Source organism: Heterodontus francisci, chromosome 5 (assembly GCF_036365525.1).
Source record: "Heterodontus francisci isolate sHetFra1 chromosome 5, sHetFra1.hap1, whole genome shotgun sequence".
Classification (NCBI taxonomy): Eukaryota; Metazoa; Chordata; class Chondrichthyes; order Heterodontiformes; family Heterodontidae; genus Heterodontus; species Heterodontus francisci.
This window is the reverse complement of record NC_090375.1, coordinates 107591110-107607579: the sequence shown is the minus strand read 5'-3', so window position 1 is coordinate 107607579 and position 16470 is coordinate 107591110. Positions and strand designations below refer to the sequence as shown.

The window sequence follows — 16470 nt, the reverse complement described above, 5'->3', positions numbered from 1 at the left end:
ACAGAAGAAAGCTGAGTGTTTGAGTCTGTTATTAACTTTAATCGGGGCCTTTCATGTGTATTTGATTGATGCAGTTTATATGTTAATAATTCAAAGAGAATATTTACAAATGTTGAATAGTACCATGAAACTGTCTGCATATGGAAGACTTTAATTAAATTTAAATGACTTGTATGCTATTATAATCCTAAATGAACAGTGGATAATCACAAATCTGTTGTAATATTTATCAGTGTGGGCCTTGCTTTTTCATATTTAGAAGTTACACTACTATAATCAATTGCATGAATAAAAAATTGCATGCTTCCAAGAACTCTTTTTTTTTATATCTAATCAGCAGCTTGGCCACAGAAGTAGATAAATGATTTGGTCTCAGGAATCGGAAGTACAATTTCAAAATTTGCGGATGACACCAAATTGGGTGTTGTAGTTAACACAGAGAGGACTGTGACAAAATACAGGAAGACATAAATGAACTTGCAGAATGGACGCGTAATTGGCACATAAACAATGTGGATAATTATGAAGTGATATATTTTGGTAGGAAGAATAAGAAGGCCACACACTTCTTGGAAAATAAGTGTCTAAATGGGGTAGTAGAGCCGAGTGATCTGAGGGTACAAATACACAAATCACTAAAAGTAGTGATGGAGGTTAATAAGGCCATTAAAAAAAAGCAAACAAAGCACTGGGGTTCATTTCTAGCAGGATATAACTGAAAAGCAGAGATGTAATGTTAAACTTGTATAGAACCTTGATTAGACCCACACTTGGAACAGTTCTGGTCTCTATTTTATAAAAAGGATATAGAGGCACTGGGGAAGGTGCAAAAAAGATTGACTAGAATGATACCAGAACCAGATTATACTTATCAGGAAAGATTGAACAGGCTGGGATGTTTTTCTCTAGAAAAGTGAAGACTGAGGGGTGACCTGATAGACATCTTTAAGATTACGAAAGGGTTTGATAGGGTAGACATAGAGAAGATGTTTTCACGTATGGTGGAACCCAGAACTAGGGGCTATAAATATAAATAGTCATTAATAAATCCAATAGGGAATCCAGGAGAGACCTCTTTATGCAAAGAGTAGTTAGAAAGTGGAACTTACTGCCACAAGGAATAGTTGAGGCAAATAGCATAAATGCACTTAAGGGGAAGTTAGATAAGCACATATGGGAGAAAGGAGGAGAAGGGTATATTGACAGGGGTTAGATGAAGAAGGGTGGAAGGAGGCTAGAGTGGAGCATAAACACTGGCAGGGACCTATTGCGCTGAATAACCTGTTTCTGTGCTGAGTACTATGCAACAGGTACAGTGCCTCAAGATTGTTTCCATACTTTCAATTTCAGCTATGCATATCACATCATTCCTTGAACTGGGTGCATCGGCCAAGAATTTTCTCCCAGATCTCAGGGAATGTTTTTCTGATATCTCCTCAGGGGTTCATGCAAGTGCCTTTGGTTGACTACTTTTGATTTTCTCTTCATCCCTCGTATTCACTGTCTTCCAGCATCTCCTCTGCCATGGAACTTGCTAAGTGAGACTGGTGGGTTCTAGCCCATGTCCTAAAACTCCAGTATGGTGCATTGATTCATCAATATGTGTTGCCATGGATTCACTTCAATTGAATAATTATTTGTTTTAAGTTGAAAAAAAAAATCATCGGCTTAATTATAAAACGTGTAAAATCACTGGGCCCGAAACTCCGATGTTTTGGTAAAGCATAAACTGAGCAGATCTAACAGGCTTGTTTGGGTGGGTTGTGGGTGGTGGGCATTGGAATTTGACACTTGGAGTGTAAACACCAATTTCACATCTCCTTGACTTCCTCCCTAAATTCAGCTAGAAGTGAGAGAGAATGTAAGTCTTGCCTGTAAGCTACAACCAGGTAAGTGAGACAATTAGATCAGGGTAACATAACTTGGAAGAAATTAAACTGCATCAGTCCCACTTATTGGGAAATAAATCAGAATTAGAGGGATATATTGCTGGCGACTTTCAAGTGTCCAGCCTGCTTGCATGAAATAGGCATTAAGCCTGTTGAATATGCAAATCAAAGGCCTAATATCTGTTTAACAACTGACAGAACAGGCTGGATTTTGTGTGGCCCCTTGAGGCGGGGTCGGGGGCAGCATGGAATATTGCAGTGGGGGGGCAGGGGGAGCAGAGGATTCGGCGCATCCCCGTCGCAAAGCAATCTTCCCGAGGGTGGGACAAGCTGACAATAACCTTCCTGCCCAGAAGTTAATTGAGGCCCTTATGTGGCCTATTAACGGCTAATTAAGGGCCTCATTCCATCGCCATTGGGATCTTACCAGCGGGGGTGGGGGGAGGGGGCCTCCGCCGCGCTAGGAGGTTACCTTGTTACACGAGTCATGGGCAATTTGTGACCCACAGAGAACACCAACCAGGAACCAATTCACCCTCCCCACCCCCACCCCGGACACCCCCTCCTCTTGAACTGCAAGACCACTCTCCAGCCCCTCCTCGTCAGGGCCTTCAAGACTGGCCCTGGTGACCCTGCCTCATCTACCTCTTGTTCTGGATTCCAATGCTGGGCCATGGTCTGAGGCCTCTGCAGTACCAGCAGTGGCCACCACTTCTGGTGGCACTGCTGATTCTGCTGAGCTGCCAGCCCTCTGATTGGCCAGCAGCTCATGGAGGTGAGATAATGGAGGACGGGGATCCTGCCTCCTGACTTAAACTTAGATTTAAAAAGACTGGAGGATCACTCCAGGGGGGTGAGGAGGGGGAGCACGAGAAAGCAGAAGCGGGGTTCCCCCTGCCTTTTCGGCCTGGCGCCGGGAGCACAAAATCCAGCCCAGCATGTGGCGGCCCTACTCTGTCCTGCTTTTCTGGGTCTACAGTGGCCTAACCAGTGCTTCTTAATGTGACTACTGGAGGCTATTAAGAAAAGATCTCACGTTAATACGGAATCAGGAGGAGCACTCTTACTCCTTCTGGTTCCACAGTAGTTCACCTTCACCAAAGGATTTAGTTGCAGGTCAGTACAGCATCCAAACCAGCCAATTTTTCAAAGGTCCAAACCAGCAAGCTGCTTTGGAATGCTTCATTGGCGTTTCATGAAGGCCCCCACCTGCCAAGAATAAGGCACATTAATTTCGCCACATGGACATAAAATTTCAAATTGTTGCTGGGAAGAAGAGAAGGCCTGTTACAAGGGGTTGCCAGGCCCCTGGCTGGAAAGACATTTTTGCATATTAACAGACAGTGTTGAAACAAAGGAGCAATCACTTGCTCCAGTACAATACAGATTCCTCCAGTTCCTACAGATTGGAGGGTAGCTAATATAACCCCATTATTTAAAAAGGGAGGTAGAAAGAAAACAGGGAATTATAGACCAGTCAGTCTGACATCGGTAGTGGGGAAAATTCTAGAGTCCATTATCAAAGATTTTATTCCAGAGCACTTAGAGAACAGTGGTAGAATCGGGCAGAGTCAGCATGGATTTACGAAAGGGAAATCATGCTTGACAAATCTACTAGAATTCTTCGAGGATGTAACTAGTAGAGTTGATAAGGGGGAGCCAGTGGATGTGGTTTACTTGGACTTTCAGAAGGCTTTCGACAAAGTCCCACATAAGAGATTAGCATGTAAAATTAAAGCGCAAGGGATTGGGGTTAGTGTATTGCGATGGATAGAAAATTGGGTGACGGACAGGAAACAAAGAGTAGGGATAAATGGGTCTTTTTCCGAATGGCAGGCAGTGACTATTGGGGTACCACAGGGATTGGTGCTAGGACCCCAGCTATTCACAACATACATTAATGATTGAGATGAGGGAACTAAATGTAATATCTCCAAATTTGCAGATGACACAAAACTGGGCGGGAGGGTGAGTTGTAAGGAGGATGCAGAGAGGCTTCAGGTGATTTGGACAAGTTGAGTGAGTGGGCTAATGCATGGCAGATGCAGTATAATGTGGATAAATGTGAGGTTATCCACTTTGGTAGCCAGAACAGGAAGGCAAATTATTATCTGAACGGCTATAAACTGAGAGAGGGGAATATGCAGCGAGACCTGGGTGTTTTCGTACACCAGTCGCTGAAGGTAAGCATGCAGGTCCAACTGGCAGTAAAAAAGGCATATGTTATGTTGGCCTTCATAGTGAGAGGATTCGAGTACAGGAGCAGGGATGTCTTGCTGCAATTATACAGGGCCTTGGTGAGGCCACACCTGGAATATTGTGTGCAGTTTTGGTCTCCTTATCTGAGGAAGGATGTTTTTGCTATAGAGGGAGTGCAGGGAAGGTTTACCAGATGATTCCTGGGATGGCAGGACTGACATATGAGGAGAGATTGAGACGGTTAGGATTATATTCACTGGAGTTCAGAAGAGTGAGGGGGGATCTCACAGAAACCTATAAAATTCTAACAGGACTTGACAGGTAGATGCAGGAAGGATGTTCCCGATGGTGGGGGACTGCAGAACCAGGGGTTATAGTCTAAGGATATGGGGTAAACCTTTCAGGACTGAGATGAGGAGAAATTTCTTCACCCAGAGAGTAGTGAGCCTGTGGAATTCGCTACCACAGAAAGCAGTTGAGGCCAAAACATTGTATGTTTTCAGGAAGGAGTTAGATATAGCTCTTGGGTCTAAAGGGATCAAAGGGTATGGGGCGAAAGCGGGAACAGGCTACTGACTTGGATGATCAGCCATGATCATAATGAATGGCGGAGCAGTCTCGAAGGGCCGAATGGCCTACTCCTGCTCCTATTTTCTATGTTTCTATGTTTAATACTTAGACAGACCTGGTCAAACCAGTCAGTTATGTGACTACCCTGCTGGTCAACCTGGGGAGTTCTAAATTGTAGAAACAGTGTTCGAACTGGCAGAAAGCTATTTGCTCCTGGATTGAAAAAACCTCCTCTCCTGTCTGTCTGCTCCCATCTCTTCCTCACGGAATTCCAAAAACTGACTGAAGACACATGAACCCCAAGAGAGAAAAGTCTCCTACAGCGAACAAAGTTTAAGAAGAATACCGGGCCCCAACAAAAAGCAAGTGCTACCTACAATCAAGGACTCTGCAGTGAGCTTGAAGACCTGTAACAAAAACTCTTCAGATATTGCCTCAAGCCTTTCCACTTTATTTTTCTTCTGCTCTTTTCTGTCTCTATTTGCATGTGTGTATATCACGTATGCATGATAGAGCAGGCGCGTCGTGTATCTGTAGGCGTTAACCAAATTAAAGTTTAAGTTTAATAAAATTTCACCTTTCTTCTTTAAACCTAAGAAAGCCTGTTTGTGCTCATTTCTTTACCTTATAATTGGAAAGCGGTGAACAAGGATTCACCAAGGGGGAGCTAAAATCAGTGTGTTTAAAAATAAAACCCTGTTACAGTAATACCAGGTGAAGGCTGAAAGGGAACCCTAGATCTCTTTCTCACCTGGTTATAACAGGCGTCTACAGCTCGCCCATTTTATCTTGATGAAGTGCATGGCTAATTTTTGATGAGCCTCAAGCTGATGATTTCACACCTGTTTAAAATGCTAGACTAATTTCTTTCACCATACCTCCTAAATTTTGTACTTATGCCCTAGGATCTACTGATCTAACTTACATCACTATAAAAGAGGAGTAGCCATAAACATCCTCTGAGTCTCCACCTCCTTCCTCTCCTTTAACACCCTTTTTTAAAGTGACCTCTTTGACCAAGCTTTTCATCTCCCCTCTTAATATCTCGGCTTAGAAGCAGCATTCATCTTTTTTTTCAATTGTACCTCTGTGAAGCACTTTGGGACGTTCTTCTGTGTTAAAACAGCTGTATAAATTCATGTAATTGTTGTAGTACTATTGATAGTAGTGGTAACTTACAACAGTAGCTGAGGAAGGCTGACGCTAAGATCTTAAAGGCGAGTTGTTTCATTAGCTGTTATATAGAAGCTCATACTTCTTGTTTTTTAGCCAAAATTATTTATCTTGTTCGTTATTTTGGATGCTCCTAGCTTAATTTGGAAGTCTTCCTTGAGACTGGGATAGCATGGTGAATTCATTATTTTGATCAGTATGTGAAGTCTTACCAATTGATGGAAGAGAATCTGAACATAACTGTTACTCTTACAGATGAGCATACAAACATACAAACATATGAACTAGGATCAGAAGTAGGCCATTCGGCCCTTCTAGTCTGCTCCGCCATTCAATATGATCAAGGCTGATCTGTTTGTGTCTCGAATTCCACACTCACATCTACCCCCGTTAACCTTTGATTCCCTTGCCTAACAAGAATCTATCTAACCCCACCTTAAAATTATTCAATGACCCGGCCTCCACCATCTTCTGAGACAGAGAGTCCCAAAGTCACACAACCCTTTGAGAGAAAAAATGTCTCCTCATCTCTGTCCTAAAAGGGCGACCCCTAATTTTAAAACAGTGCCCCCTAGTTCTGGACTCACCCACAAGAGGAAACATTCTTTCACATTTACCTTGTCAAGACCCTCACTCTTCTAACCTCCAGTGAAAACAAGCCTGCAGCTCCATCAGTTTGCTCTATACCGTTTCCCTGGTGATTGTAATTTCACCAAGTTCATCTCTTCCTTCCACCTTCTGATTTATAGCTGTTACTAGAATGCTTTTTGTATCCTCTATTGTGAAGACAGAAGCAAAATATTTGTTCATTTCATCCGCCATTTCCTTATTATCTACTATTAACTGTCCATTCTCACTCTCTAGAGGACCAACATTCACTTTACTTTTTAAATATCTGTAGAAACTCTTGCTATCCATTTTTATATTCCTATCTAGCTTCCTCTCATACTCTAATTTCTTTTTCCTGATTAACCTTTTAGTCATTCTGTGCCATTCTTTATATTCTGACCAATCATCTGACCTGCGCAATTATACACTTTTCCTTAAGTTTGATGCTTCCTTTAACTTTGCTTAACCACGGATCGTGGGTCCTCCCCTTAGATTGGCTTTGTTACGAGCTCACAGGACACCAGTCTGGTGTATACTGAATCCTCAATGAATCTGACTGTGATAGCTGCCCCCGGTCAGAGTACCTCATGATAGAGGTCACATGACTATGACAAGCCAGGAGGCACATTGGTACAGTATTGCATTTCTATCCCAAAAAAGCTTCATCCTACCATCTTAAAAGAGGTGGCTAATGAGGTAGTAGATGCTTTGGTGTACACATATCCTGACTTTCATCTAATTGTGCAATAAAGCAGCGTACTGATTCAAATCAAGCCTCACCTCATCAGTGAAGATATTGAAGGATTGCATCTGTGAAAGACTCAGAAATCTAAGAGTCAAGAAGGTTCAATTGTTACATCCCTGGATCCTGCTATCTTACTGGTCCTTGTAAGACAGTGTGAATCCCAAAAAAGTAAGATGTTTGGACTGCTTACGAGAGCAAATGATACCACTCAATCTAAGAAGATATCTATGGCAGTCTTGAATTCATAGCAGACATCCATGAGATGGGGTTGGGATGGGGGTGGGGTTGGTGAGGGTGTGGATGGTCTTCCTGGAGGGGGCAGCCATCGCCGCCAGGGGTCCTTCTGGGGGCCATGAATTGCCTCCAAAGGAGGGAGACTTGCAACCACGCTAGGAGGCCATCCGGTCTCACCTAGTGGTGTCTCCACATGGCAGTGGGCCCTCCGTCCTCCACAAAATTGGAGTGGAGGTGGAAAGACGCCCTTAAGTGACTATTAAGTGGCCACTTAAGGGCCTCAATTGGCCTATGTCGGAAGGCTGCCCTCAGCCTTCTCCACCCTGCACAAATTGGCAGGTGGCCCAGACAGTGTCGGGAACGGCACCCCCGCCATTTTGTACCCCCTACCCCACCTGCCACCATTCCCATCTCCAAAGTCAGGATAAAATCCTGCCCATAGAGTCATAGGGTCATTGCACCATAGAAGGAGGGAATTTGGCCCATCGAGTCCATGCCGACTCTCTGCAGAGCAATCCAATCAGTACCATTCCTCGATAGTCTGCGTGTCTTAGTTTGTTTGCCTACGAGAAGAAGCAGTGACTACATTTCAAAAGATTTAATGGCAGTAAAGTTCTTCAGGATGTCATGCGACTCTGTATAAAGACAATTTCTTTTTTTTTTCTGTATGCCTCAGTATCACACCATATGCTCTATTTGCCAATTGTTGGCATCAATGCCAATTGAGGCAGACAATACTTTTACACAGGGAAAGATAACTTTAAGCAGTTGGAACATCCTTTTAAAAACAGTGAATTTCATCATAAAAGGTTGGGGTCTGAGCTTGAAGGCACGGGAGACTTGGATTAACAGCAGTACAGATCTAGTCAGTAACACGTGGGGCTGACTTGGAATCATTACTGAGCCCAATAGCTGAGACAAGATACTGTTGGAAGAGCTTTCACATGACCTCTTTAAGTTACTTTGTCTGCTTCCATTTGGATGACTAGAATTATAATGGAGCTATTGTGCACAGTTACTTTTTTAATCGTGCATTTACTTGATCACAATAGATATGGATATATCTTATTTCAGACTTGTGTAATCATTTAGACATCTTGGTGTCTGAAATATTTATGAATATTTGGGGATCGGCATTAACAGTGTTTCACTAAAGCTTTTTTAAAGTTCACATCAAATCAACTGTGGCTATCTCACTGTAGATCTAGCAAACAAAAGGCCATAGCACAAAGCATCTTCCAATTTCTGTTTTATGAACTCTGGTGTTAAAAATATGCGTAATGGAAAATTTCACCTGAGGCAACAGATTGAAGTTTTCTGAGGTGGCATTCAGCATTGCATGTGAAGTGACTATTTATGTAGAGCACTGTGACTGAAAATGGCCCATTAGCATTGAATGTTTTAATTTCTCACCATTTAGAATTAAAATGCACTTACACGTAAATTAATCACTCAGACTTTTTGTTGGTCAGGAGATAGTTGCAGTAGTGGTTTCTTTTCAATGTGTACTTATATATTAATTTTCAATAAAATGTATTTTCATAATTTATGCAGGATGAATGCTAATAAAACAGGTGAGATCAAGCTGATCATAGAAATAAAGCCATCAATCTCAGTGTACAAATGTGTGTTCTTCCTCAGTACATTTTATTTATTATTTCCCCACCACCATCATTTTCTTTTCCAGATGCATGATCTGGGAAACACAGAAACTACTCATTACAGTGCTCACCCACAGATGTCAATTATGAGATCTGCTATCCGATCTACAGACATCAGACACCCGGGAGCAATGCAACGTGGTCAGCTGACCACTATAAACCAGTCACAACTCAGTGCACAACTTGGTCTTAATATGGGAGGAAATGCTATCCAACACAGCTCACCATCCCCACCAGGAAGCAAGTCTGCTACTCCATCACCATCCAGCTCAGTCCATGAAGATGAAACCGATGAGACATCCAAGGTGTGTAAAGCTCTGTTATGTAAAGCTTCCAATGCAATGACTTGGAGGAGTTACTGTGCCAGACAGTATGAGGAAACTGAACTAATATCGGTACAGCATTGTCACTAATCCAAGGTCATTAACTCAAGTGATATGGGGATAGTGCAGGAAGGTGGAGTTGAGGTAGAAGATCAACCATGATCTCAACGATTGGCAGAACAGACTCGAAGGGCCAGATGGACTACTCCTGCTCCTATATCTCAATTTCTTTTGTTCTATGTTCTTAAGATCCATCTGCGATTTGTTAATTCAACTATGTATGTTGATCTAGTTCCCTCGAGTTTCATCACTGCTCCAAGCCTGTTCCAACAATTTCATTTGAGGCTTACTGTTTAAACAAATAAGCTTATTAAAAAATAAGCAAATCCCCTCCCTCAGAATGATATCAAGTAAGTTATAAATGTCCAAAACTGTGTGGCTTTAAATAAATGCTAGCAGTGAAATACCTTTAAGAAAATATATGACTACAGTATTAAAATACTTACTGCTTTGGTGTTGCCTAACTATCTCTGATGCTGATAACATCTATTCCACTCTTTGTATTCTCATGTTTCTGGTATGAACACTAATGTTGATATTTGTTAAATATAGTAATAGTTTTCAGGGGAAAAAAATCATTTTATATTAATTTAATTTTAAGAAGGAATCATAGATACCAATAATACATTTTCATTTCTAGCATATTTGTTAAGGTCCTGTGAGTAATTGAAAAGCACTAGTCACAGGGTGTGAAGTGGACAAAATATTAATGTCTGAACCTGGGCAATTGTACAAAGAAATAATTACAGAAAGTACTTCCTGATAGCTTTTGAATGTCAACACCCTGATGAGATTAAGTTTATATTTAATCTACTAAACCAGATTTGGGAATCCTGGGATTGATCTCAAGCTTTATGGTCCAGCCTAGCAATGCCGTACAATTAATGCTGGAGGGAGAAAATAGACCAGTGCCAGTATATGGAGAAAACTAATCTAATTATGCTAAGCAGTGACTACAATCAAGTCTAACTTATCAAGCTTAAGGAAATTATGTCCCCTTGTAAAAAGACAAGGGCACACATACATAGCAATCAGAAAGGAACAATAATCTCTTTCATTGTAAAAGCCGAGAAATTATGAATTTATAGAAAGAATACCTTCTGTCTGTTACCTCCTTATGACAAGTACTTATTTTTAACTACGGTTTGGTTGACTCAATGATTCATTCCAATAATGAAAAGAGAATAGTCCTGAAATTAAATGGGAGTTCTTCCAGTCTCCCATTGTAGCTCTGGTGGGAGACTGGAAGAACCCCAGAAAAATGGTGTAACATACTGAAAATGGCCATTTGTGCCATTTCTCTGGGGCTTCTGTTGCTCCCTTGCCTAAATTATAGTAGAGGATTGGTAGAACCCCTCTAGAATTTTTGTGCCAATATTTTCTTTTAAATTTGAGTTCATAAAGGTGCTTAGAAATGGAATTCTTCTCATTGTAGGCAGCCAGGGTCAGCATTAAGAATTTCCAACATGAAAATAAAAGCAAAATACTGTGGATGCTAGAAATCTGAAATAAAAAAAGAAAGTGCTGGACTTGCTGAGTAGTTCCTGTACTTTCTGTTTTTAGTTAAGAATTTCCAACTTCAGTTGGGGCGTAAAATGGGCAATATGGAATCAACTGTCATTGGAAAGGAAATTGGGTGTATAATTGCCTAAGGTAAAAATCATCTATTTTACACTCCTATTGAAGTTGAAGATTTTATGCATTGCCCGATCTCCCACATCAGCTGGGGCTGTACGTGAACCCAGGTTCCCCAGCAGTACAAAGCCTCAGAAGTGTCAAACACACCATTCTACTCAGCTCCTCAATAATGACTTATAACCATGTGTCTAGCCACTTGAACATCAAACTCAAGGTACTAAGTAAGAAAAAATTATCCTTTTTGGATACAAAGCAATGAGAGAAACTAACAACCCTATGAACTGGAACTGAAATATTTTCTGTGAGAAGATGCAGAATATCAAAAGATGCATATCAAAATGTTATAACTCCTTCTCCCTGGGTCAGAGGAGAATTAAGTAGCACATAGAAAGGGAGAGCGCCATGTGAAATTTAACAAGGGAAAATGAATTCAAATGGAAGAAAAATGAATCGAGATGAGGACTAGTTGTACTAATTAAATCTCAATATATAAATTGTAGAATTCTTTTACAAGGAAAGAATTATTTTCATTGTGCCTTTCTTTTGTCATTTGAGGTAAAGGCCATTTGCTCATGTGTTCTAACCAATGTTAACTTCCATAAATTCTGTAATATCTTAAGTGATAAGATATTATTCTAATTACACCAAATAAATTGATTGATTTACTGCAATTTAGAAGACAGGGCTGAATTTTACAAGCCCCCCTGACACGGGGGTGGTGGCAGGAGGACCTGGAAAATCCTTCCAGGAGAGGCCCGCCACGTGCCTCGATGCTGGAAAGGCCATGTCCCATTTTACCAGCATCGGCGAGGCCTCGTTGCAGCCTCCCTACTGCTCGGCGCCGGAACCTGTATTTCAATATTCCGGAAGTCCCGCGCCTGCTCGGAGATCCAAGGCGGAACCCTGATGAGGAGGGGGAAGAGTTATTTTTCAGGGCAGAGGGGGAGCGGGGGAAACTTTTATTATTGGCTGAGGGGATGCTGGGAAGGGGTTGAAGGGCAAAGATATTAAAATTTGGGGGTGAAAGGTCGGGCTGGCAAAAAAGTTTTTTTGGGGGGGAGGAGGGAAATAAATAATTTTTTTCGTCACTGCTGGGGTGGAAGAGGGCCTTTGATCTTTCATTGAATGTTTAAATTTAAATGCAATCTACAGTTCTCTTTAAAAATTTAAATGACTTGTGAGGGCTTGAATCCCTTTAAAAATGGTGCCGTGACTGCATGGTGGTGCTGGACACCATTTCTGGGGATGAAGCGCCCGCCACCTCTACGTCATCGAGGGTGGGCGGTCCACCCCCTCCATGTTAATGAGCTACCGCGCATGCCCTGCGCATGCGACGCACAGTTTTTGAAGCGTGCAGCGAGCTATAAAAATTCAAGTCACATAGTACACTGAAATTTAAGGCTGAATTTTACCAACCCTCTAGGGACAGGCTGGGAGCTGGGGTGGGGGGTGCATAAAATGGCAAGGGGAGTCAGGGTCTGGCGTGCCTATCACCTTCCTGATGCCATGAAATTTTACCCAGGGTGGGAAGATTGAGGACGGCCTTTCTGCCCAGAGGTCAATTGAGGCCCTTAAGTGGCGGTGGTCCCTTGTGTAGAGAGGCTGCCCAGTAAAAGCTGATGGCATCCCTATGGGCTCTGGGTGGAGGGGGGGGCCCTCCTGATTGGGCACCCTGTGGCCCATGGACAAGCTCCCACCTTCCTCCCGGCAGCAAGGGCCTCCCCTACTGAAAGAATCCCCCTCCCTTAATAACAACCCCTCTCCGACACCTGCCTGAGTGGTCGTGGGGAGCGCAATGCCGCTTACCTTAATTCCAGGGCATCCCCCATGGCTGGCCCTCCTGGTGGCACTGCTGGGACTACTGAGCTGCCACCCATCTGATTGGCTGGCAGATCTTGGGGCGGGATCTTGTCCCTTAAAGGGGACTTCATCCCCCGACGGTGGGCAGTTAATTGCTGGGGGTCTGACAAATGACTGAGGCAGGGTCACCACCCACCCCCCCCCCCCCCCCCCCACCAGCACGTTGCCAGGACCCTCATCGCCGAATTAAATTCAGCCCTTGACTTGAAAGGGAGGAAATGTTTCTCTTTTTTTTAATCAAGGGCAAATTACTTTGTAAACATGAAACCGAAGTGGTTACACCTCTATTCTCGCACTTACTTATTTTTCCATTTATTTTAACCCTTATTTATTTTTCATTTCATTTATTCCCACTAGCATAAGATGGTTTGAACTGCCCAAAAAAGAAAAGAAATTACAATAAAAAAGAAACATTAAAATAAGATGTTGCGTGCCAAAATAAGTTATTTTGAAATTTATTTCACTCATAAATAAAATTCTTGATATCTCTCTGCAGGAATTTGGCTGCAATATGTCTTCCTTTAGAGTGAATACTCCTGGAATGAAAATGGCATTAAATGCATCAATATGCAGTGACTTCTGTTTTAAAAAGCTCAGTTAACTTCCTTGATGGCTTAGCATATTCGTACATTGAGTAATTGAGGTACAAACCAGGAAGACCCCTAATTTGCTCAATTAGCTAATCTCTGCCAGGGCAACACTAGACATTGCCTTTCCCAGGTTAGGGAGCAATTTAAAGAAAATAGCCAAGGTTCCTGCATCCAACCCGTATCGAAAAGCTCCTCCGAGAATTGCATGTGTGTTGACAAATGGTAAAGACTGCACCAGCTCAGCTGTGATGTCTGCTATGGTTATATTGCTTTCTCGCACTCACACTGAAGGCTCACATGTGAATCATGGCCAGTTGGGTGAAGTACAGAGGGTGACACTGTAGTACCATATCCAGTTAGGAATCAATGGGAGCAAATTTTCTTGGGGTTCTCCCATTCTGCCACTATAACTTTGGTGACAGTTACTTACATAAATGGGTTTTCTGCTGAACTTCCACCAATATTCCAGTGGCAGAGCAGGAAAGGTCCCAAGGATGTTCATCCCCAATGTCTTCAGAGGAAGAGAAGGAGGAGAAAATTGTCAAACAAAAGTCCAATGAATCATGCATTCTCTATTGTCTTATATTGCTTCACAGACTGGAGATGGATGTATTGCCATTGTCCTTTCAGTGAGGTGAATCTTAAAATGGATGGATTTTAAAATTAATATTTTTTATTAGATCCTTTGGGTTGTTGCTGCCCCTAAAAACTGCAAGCAAATGCTTCAGCAGCTATTTCATTAAAATGTTCCACTATTCTGTTATGGGAGAGAAATCTTACATCATTCTATTTTTCCAGTCTTGTTACACTTACTATCAGACATAAACGATATGAACAGCTGTGGTGTTTATTTTCTGTACAGTTAGTCTGAGTTTTGTATTGTTACTCCTTTGTAATATTTGCATTGATTGCACATCTGCTTTGAAAAGTTGTGGGAGACATTTTTACACAGTGGAACATTTTAACAGAAAGTCAGGACAAGTCATGTAGCTACCCACCACCATAGTCAACTTTGTGAAAGTATGGTCAATGAACCACAGAGGATCAAGTAGCACATTGGAATATGATAGAACCAGTTAATTTTGAACATATATTTTTCCAGTGTGCTTTGTATTATAGTATTGTTGTGATAGTGAACATTACTGTAGTTTTGCCAAAATAAAATTGTTCCACATATTTCAATTGAATAATTTCCTATTCAACTCTAATCTATTCTTTACATCATAAAAAGCAGAAGTTGTTAAAAAGTTGATGTCAAAATTCAACTGTTTTGCTGAGAAGCGATGGGGGATTGACTCTATTGTAGGCTTCATAATTTTTACACCTTGCAATGAAAGGATTATAATCTAATATATAATGTAGTATAATTGGCCAATGTGATAATCTATTTAACTGAAACTTTTAGGTAGATCACATTAAGTTCATTGTAGCTGTTCAGCTTATTTACCTAAGGTTTGCAAAATATTACTGCAAATCAGACAAATAGCTAGAAATTACTGTTATTGATGTTATCGTAAGAATGCTTAGCGTGCTTGCATCATATTTCTTCTCCGTTATTTTAAGAGGTGTTAAAATGATTGGGTTGCGACTTATTATGTGTTTCCATAATAATATCACCAATATTCCTAGATTTTTTTGTTTTGTTTGTCTGTATTCAAGTGGTTACCATTTACACAGAACAACTTTAAACACAAACAGGAACATATTTACACAGCAAAAAATGGTAGAATTCCAAATACATTAATAGATTTAAAGTATCTAATTCTTATGTGTAGATTAGTACCCTGTACTGCATTTCTAATTACTTTGTCCTACTTGCTTTACCTTTTTAAATTCACACTTTTTAAAAATGATTTAATAAAAATACATAAACATGTTACAGTAAAATAAAAACTATACAATTGTAATACAATCAAGAACCATGGTAAAATCATTATTAATTAGGTCACAGGGTATTTTTATAATGGGTGAAGTACTTTTCATTATTGAGGAAGATTGTATCAGTTTAAATGTAAATGCGAACATTATTAAATCAAGACCTCTGGTTCTTTCATAACACAGATTAATGGTGGTGAAAAACGGGCAGCTGTAGATGTGGGAAAGAAACCCAAAACTCCAAAAAAGAAGAAAAAGAAGGATCCAAATGAGCCACAGAAACCTGTGTCAGCCTATGCTCTATTTTTTCGTGATACTCAAGCAGCCATCAAAGGTCAAAATCCAAATGCCACTTTTGGTGAAGTTTCAAAGATTGTTGCCTCAATGTGGGATGGTTTAGGTGAAGAACAAAAACAGGTAAGAATAAGTACACAGTATTGAGCTACATTGATTAATATGTAGTTCAGCTCTGTTTATAGGTGCAATATGTAGATAGCCTAAATAATTCATTACATTTCTATGTATAGGGCAAATATGGAATGTTCTCCTGGGTGGAAGGTCGGTGAAAGTTCAGTGAGGCAGGAGTCCTGTCTGCACCATGCTTCCCCATCACCCCAACATTGACCGATTGTCTGGAGACAGGGTCATTTAAACATTTTCAGCAGCTCCAAGTAGAATACAAACCTCACATTGGAGAGACCACCTTGGGAAGGGGGAGGGGCAGGAGGTAATTTACTGTAGCAACCTTTGTGCTCCTGACAGAGTCAACAGGATTAGCTAATATCAGGGCAGCTAAAGAAGAGCTGCATATTTTTGGAATAATTTGAAAATTGTGGTGCAATCAACTGCATGATCAGTTCTACTCTGTTAGGGACTTCAAAACGTAAATCTCCATCCCACACTATAGAAACAACATGTGCCAGGAATATGAAGAAGCAGTGATATATTTCTAAGTCAGGGTGATATATAACTTGGAGGGAAACTTCCAGGTGGTGGTGTTTCCATGTGTCTGCTGCCCTCTCCTTCTAGAAGTCGCAGCTTTGG

The 16470-nt window shown here is 41.3% G+C and overlaps 1 protein-coding gene across 7 annotated transcripts in view; it reads left to right on the top strand.

The window, feature by feature from the left end:
- Positions 1-16470, top strand: part of tox (thymocyte selection-associated high mobility group box) — a 323812-nt gene that overhangs the window by 259995 nt on the left and 47347 nt on the right. For all 7 annotated transcript variants that reach the window (XM_068031890.1, XM_068031889.1, XM_068031891.1 and 4 more), the window contains 2 exons: positions 9107-9385; positions 15613-15843. In XM_068031890.1, coding sequence (XP_067887991.1) covers positions 9107-9385; positions 15613-15843 — 510 coding nt within the window. The remainder of the gene's footprint in view (positions 1-9106; positions 9386-15612; positions 15844-16470) is intronic.